The sequence below is a fragment of the Maniola jurtina genome, chromosome 1 (genome assembly GCF_905333055.1).
Source record: "Maniola jurtina chromosome 1, ilManJurt1.1, whole genome shotgun sequence".
NCBI classification, from domain to species: Eukaryota; Metazoa; Arthropoda; class Insecta; order Lepidoptera; family Nymphalidae; genus Maniola; species Maniola jurtina.
Window position 1 is genome coordinate 4,678,339 of NC_060029.1, and position 6,412 is coordinate 4,684,750.

At 36.0% G+C, this 6,412-nt stretch overlaps 1 protein-coding gene across 16 annotated transcripts in view; it reads right to left on the bottom strand.

Moving 5' to 3' along the window:
- LOC123880552 (piezo-type mechanosensitive ion channel component) overlaps nucleotides 1-6,085 on the bottom strand; it is a 55,221-nt gene extending 49,136 nt beyond the window's left edge. For all 16 annotated transcript variants that reach the window (XM_045929081.1, XM_045929067.1, XM_045929152.1 and 13 more), the window contains exons 1-2: nucleotides 5,948-6,085; nucleotides 5,684-5,750 (exon numbers count right to left, since the gene is read on the bottom strand). In XM_045929081.1, coding sequence (XP_045785037.1) covers nucleotides 5,684-5,747 — 64 coding nt within the window. In that variant the 5' untranslated portion in view covers nucleotides 5,748-5,750; nucleotides 5,948-6,085. The remainder of the gene's footprint in view (nucleotides 1-5,683; nucleotides 5,751-5,947) is intronic.
- Nucleotides 6,086-6,412: the final 327 nt, after the last annotated feature.

A 6,412-nucleotide genomic window follows, 5' to 3' on the forward strand; every position in this document is an offset into this window, starting at 1 on the left:
GCCGCTTAGATTTTGGTATCTATTAGCACTATTAGGACGTGATAGGGGCAGACTAAAACCAGACGAAATGTGAGATGTTCCGAGTTCCACTAATTGTCATGGGCAGAGGTCAAATGAAATTTATTGGACAACATGTTTTAGCGGCGTTATTGAATCTCAGTTTGACTTCTATTAACATTTATCACAACTTAAGAGATTAAACTCACTTGTGGGAAGAACTGTTCGAAGAGCTAGAGAAACGAAGCTTGTTGAAATAATAGTTTTGGAATTTTTACGGTTTATTCTACGATTTTATCAGGTGTACTGTGTACAGTCTTCATGTTGCTGACAAGATAAAGTTGAAAACTAAACCCCGACTACGATCGTTTTAATAAACGCTGAAATATTATAGTAAAAGTGTTTTTCTGTTAGGTACTTGATATACATATTTTAATGTTGTAGTACATTTATGTACTTATATTCATGAATTCAGAATTTTCTCCTCTTTCATTTGACACCCCACTCGATACAATAGCAAAAAAAAATTTTGAAAACCCCGCTTTTTTTATTTAACATAATTTAGGTCAATTTTTCGTATAAAATATATAAGTCACTCGGACCTTTCCAACGAATCAATTGGCATGTCATTCATGAAAATCGGCTCATTAGTTTAAACGCTACGGTGGAACACACAGAATCAGGATACAAACATACATACATGATACAACATACATAGGTACATAGACTGCTAAAACCATAGCCCTTCCATTTGACTTTGCCGTAGTCGAGTAAAAACTAGCATTAAATACTACTCTATCAGAAAAGTATGAAACCCTCTCCTTAAAATTTAGAAACGTCGGAAAATATAATTAATAGCAGTAACAGTAACTTTATGCAGGCGCGGCCCATTTGTTGTGCAAACAACTTTGCTTTGGCACCAAACCTGAGAATTTGGTTTGGTCTCGCCCATAACACCTATACCTTCACCTATGTGTATTTTCGCGTAACTGGCCATTACAACCAAACCAAGGAACTCAATACGGTATTGGACTGTAGTAATAAAATGATGTGATGTTTTGTATAGCGGTAGTTTATGGGGCTAGAATGGAAATGGACATACAGACAGACAACAAAGTGATCCTATAAGGGTTTCGGTTTTTCCTTTTGAGGTACGGGACCCTAAAAACCATCCAAAAAAGAAAACTTAGGCAAAAGAAGTATAAATTAAAAATTTATAACACCCCCGACAAGTGAAGGTTACAGTAACTAGAAAAGAGCTGATAACTTTCAAACGGCTGAACCAATTTTCTTGGATTATAGCTAAAAATACTTTCGATCAACCCACCTTTTAAACAAAAAAAACTAAATTAAAATCGGTTCGTTAGTTTAGGAGCTACGATGCCACAGACAGATACACACGTCAAACTTATAACACCCCTCTTTTTGGGTCGGGGGTAGAGTAAAAGAAAAATACGAGTATTTTCTATGTTATTATTATTACTTTATTATGCCATGTGGGATTAGAATAGACAACTTGACCTTTATAAATGTTCGTGAATGTTGAGGTATCCATGCGAAAAGCATAAACAGCGCCCGATGTTTTGTTTGCAAGAGTGTATAATAATTATTATATGTAAGCATAAAAGCTTTCAAAAGGTTAGCAGTTAAAAACTATTTTTTCTTTCTTTCTAGAAAGCTACATTATCTCGAGGGACCCAAAAAGTGGCGTGTTTAAGTATGACGTGTGTATCTGTGTATCTGTCTGTGGCATCGTAGCTCCTAAACTAATGAACCGATTTTAATTTAGTTTTTTTTGTTTGAAAGATAGCTTGGTCGAGAGTGTTCTTAGCTATAATCCAAGAAATTCGGTTCAGCCGTTTGAAAGTCAAATAATTTTTATCTAAGGAATAAATTTGACAGAATTCCTATATTAAAAAAAAAATGTCAAAGCCTCTAATTTATTCCTCAGGTAAAAGTTATTGGACGATTGAAAAATCAGCCCTGGAACCGGGTAAACGTTATCTGAGGTCTATCAATCTGGCTTACCGAAATTGATCAGTAACTCATTTACTATTTTGACTGCTGGTGAATTTATTGCTGCTACTGTTCATTAAAGAATTTGGAACATTCAATAAATCAAGCCGTTGCGTGTTTCCAAGGGCATGCAAACTTCTTTCAAATAAAAATAAAAACAAAGGGCACCCCATAACGATGATTAGTGGGTGGCCTTTAAGGTCGCAAGATCTAAAGGTCTATTGTTCTAAAAGTTATTGTTTTTAGTTTACGAAATAGGGTCCTCTTAATAAACGGCATAAAATTACGTGCAAAAACTTTCAATCTGTTTGATATTGGGCTTGGGTACAAAAAATCTATTTTGTGGCTTGGGGCTAAGCCCTCAAATAAAATTTGAGAGTGCACGTGAATAAAGCAACCACTCTTTACGATTGGTTAAAGTAGGTACACCGTTTGAGCAATAAAATCTTAAATCAGCCAATAACAATGATATTGATATCTCACTGTAATCGGCGTCTAGTCTAGGAGTATGGTCATGAAAAGATAGATACAAGGATATTCATGCATACCTTATTAAAACTGTGCGAAAACCTAGCCAGAAACCAAATTAATTGACAAGGAATGAAAAGAAACGCAACAAGGGTTCATGTATGGAATTGACTGCTTTTACCATATTTTTTTATTTGGAATAGTATAACATTTGTCAACCCTGGGATAGAATACGAGGACGCACCCAGACCGGGGCGCGCCCAGAGGATACATTACTCCTTGCCCGCAATGCGACGATAAAACGATATCAAATCTTCGCGACTGCGATTTCATTACTGTTGACTCAAGTCTTTCGAACTGTTTTTTTTATTCCATTACAGTTAGCCCTGGACTGCGATCTCACCTGGTGATAAGTAATGATGCAGTCTAAGATAGTAAGCGGGACAACTTGGAAGGAGTATGGCAGTTTTTATTAAATCCATATGCCATTATCAGTTTGTACACGGCATCATACTGGAATGCTAAATCGCTTGAGGGCACGGCTTTGTCGGTAGGGTGGTAACTAACTACGGCCGTAGCCTCACACCAGACCAGATCAGAGATAATTAATTAGAGATTATAAAGTCCCAAACTGCCCTAACGGGAATCAAACCCGGGATTCTCACACACAGCGCTCAGCACTGCGCCGGGGAGGTCCTCAAACGTTAAAAATAACCTTTCCTTATTATAGTCGATGGTTTGCTACGATATCTGGGTTAAACGTGTCGTAAAAACGAATTCGGTCTACATGAGCTAGTAACAAGTAATTTCGAGAAATTATATTTAAATAGTCTTATCTATAGCTATGTAATGAAGAGATCCGTAGGAGAACAGAGTAATCGACATAGCTCAACGGGTTGCGAAGCTTATATGACAATAGACAGGGCACTCAGTTTTAAAAACCGATAGGGTCTACAAAAACATTCTAGCACCTTGAGGTCCCAAGGTGCTAAAAGGGAGACCTCGGAGGGCGAAAGCGCAGCGTTGGCAGACTTCCCACTAGGTGGACAGATGACATCAAACGAGTCGCAGGAATTAGAAATCACTTGCTTTAACGGTGAAGGAAAACATCGTGAGGAACTGTATGCTTAAGAGTTCTCTATAATGTTTTTAAAGGTGTGTGAAATCTGCAATCCGCACTAGCCCAGTGTAGTAGACTATGGTCAAACCCTTCTCATACTGAGAGCAGACACGTGCTCATTAGTGAGCCGGCGATAGGAACACTAGCAGTAATGAAAAACATTCGCAAAATGCCGCTTCAGTGACGCGGACCAATGGTCTGCTGGTCGGTTTCGGCAAATTACGTCACACACATTCTGCCTTGGGATTTGGGAACATTACACAATACACATGTTTAAAATGCAGTTCAAGAATTACATTTTCGCTCATTATTACATACTTTTTAAAATTTGTTTTCTAAGAAAATAAAGCGAATTTTTTACTGTTTAACTAGCTGATGCCCGCAATTTCGTCCGCGTGTATTGTAGTTTTTGAAATCCTATCGGAACTCTTTAATTTTCCAGGATAAAAGGTAGCTTGTCACTCTCCAGGTCTTTAACTATATCTATGCAAAAAATCACGACGATCCGTTGCGCCGTGATTGAAGGACAAACCAATAAACAAACATACTTTCGGATTTATAATATGGGTAGTGATAAACTTTATCTTATTACTTTACAAGTCACGCCTGACTGGAATTAATGGTATCAAGCCTTGCGAGTGAGACGTAACTGGCTGCATTCCCGCGCCGAAAGCCAGGTTGACTGTTGTTTTGTGTAAAAATGAGCCAGGCCATCAGAAGAGACAACTAAAGTTACAATATTTGTTTGTTCGGTTTTTTGGGATATAAGTTTTTTGTTTGAAAGGGTATATATAATACTTTGCTGGTCCCATATAAAGGTGAAGATCTGATGAATATCTTTGGAGATGGAGAACAGAACTCAATTTTTTTTTGTAATCTTGTAATAATTTTAAGACTTGTAATATTTTTTAATACTATGTATTCAGAATTGTAAATTCCTTTTATTGTATAACTTCATTTATTTCAAACAAGCGAAAATTTTACTTTTAATTTAATTTGTCTATTTACTATTTTGAACACAAAATTAATGTATTTGCATGCCAGCTTGGCGTGATACAGCTGGACTATTTCTATAGTTACGCCTGTAAAACCTGTATCAGCAAATAAATAAATTGATTGATTGATTGATTGGTTGATCAATGGATAAGAAGAAATTGCTCATGATCAGTGTAATAGTTTAGTAACAGTAGCATAGTTTCAAGTAGGCATAGCATATTTTAGTAAAGTGGGGCCACTAAAAATTGTGAAATAAAAACCACAAAGACTAAAATGTATGTAAGTACGAGCTTCACACTTAGATTTCTAGTTTCTTTTATTATGTTCGCTCAACTTCATACATACATTACACATCATGTAGAAATTATTTTTTACTTTTTAGTGTTTGTGGTTTTTGAAGTCAGTTTTTATTTTATTTTATTGGTAATAGTCAAGACAGATGGTCAGTAATTGGACTGCAAACCAACTACAATATTGCAGTTTGGGTAAGGTTATGATGCAGTTGACACAACTGACAAGCAGTTCACACTGTGCCTGCACTGCGGGCAGACTGCACAGTTGGTTAGCAGTAGCAAAACGTTATGTCAACTGCAATACTTTTTATCTCAGAAAATCAAAGAGCTCTTGGAAGAAAAATCGTAAAGCCGAAATCCACATATACAAAGTTACCTGATTTAAAATCAACAAAATGCTACAGGATTTAAACCATACTGAACACTTAATAATGCGAAAGTATGTCTGTCTGTCTGGTAGCTTTTCAAAGCCCATCCAATTCATTGATTTTGACAGGTGGAGAGATAGCTTGCATCCTAGCGCAGGATGTAGGCTACATTTGGTGATGGAAAATTAAAGTTCCTACGGGATTTTTAAAACACCTGAATACACATGGATGAAGTTGCAGGTATCAATCAGCTGCTACTCTGGTATAGATTTTGATATTTTATTCCAAAATATCAAAGTTTCTAGTTATGAGATTTTCAAAAACCTAAATCTACGTGAAGAAGTGGTGGGCATCATTGAGTATTTTGAAAGTGCTCGGATTCAAAAAGAAACAATAAATAAATAGATAAAGAAACTATAACTTACTGAGGAGAAGTGACGCCGGCAATACCAAGCGTACTAATAAAACCGATAAATAGTATTTATGCATTGTCTGAAAAAGAAAATAACCATTATTTTTTGCATCGTTACCAAAACTTTAAGGGACTTTGATGAATTTAGCATTAATTTATATCTAGAGTTACGGTCATAAAGCTAGTTGTGCTATATATTTTATGATAAATTCGCTGCAATGGATAAATTCGGGAGTTTAAAATGTACATACATTGCTACTAAATAATTCTTACGTACCACTTATAAATTAACAATCAACCACACACTATAACACTAACAACACGCGCTAAAGTTAAAAGTTCCTCCACACTTTTCACACATTTTCACATTGTGAAATTCATAGAATAAAACCATAACACGACCACTTTTCCAACTCCCAGAATGACATTTGATTTGACATTACAAGATGAAAAATCATTTTGACAGCTATCACTACGAACGTCAACTTGACGTTCTTTTTTTTTTAGTACAGTACCCACTCTACCCACTCCACTAAAAAAACTTGAGATCTAGCTCTTCTCACAGACTTACAATTTTTTCGCTACGCTCAGCTCTTCTGAACTTATTTCTTGAAAATTAATGTTTATGTGGGTAATTGATTGGTTAATTTCCATTGATTATGCTGCCAGTGGATGTCAAAAAAGTAAAAAAGTGATTCCATCCAACTATACAAATTTTTTGACATCTACTCACAGCACAAGG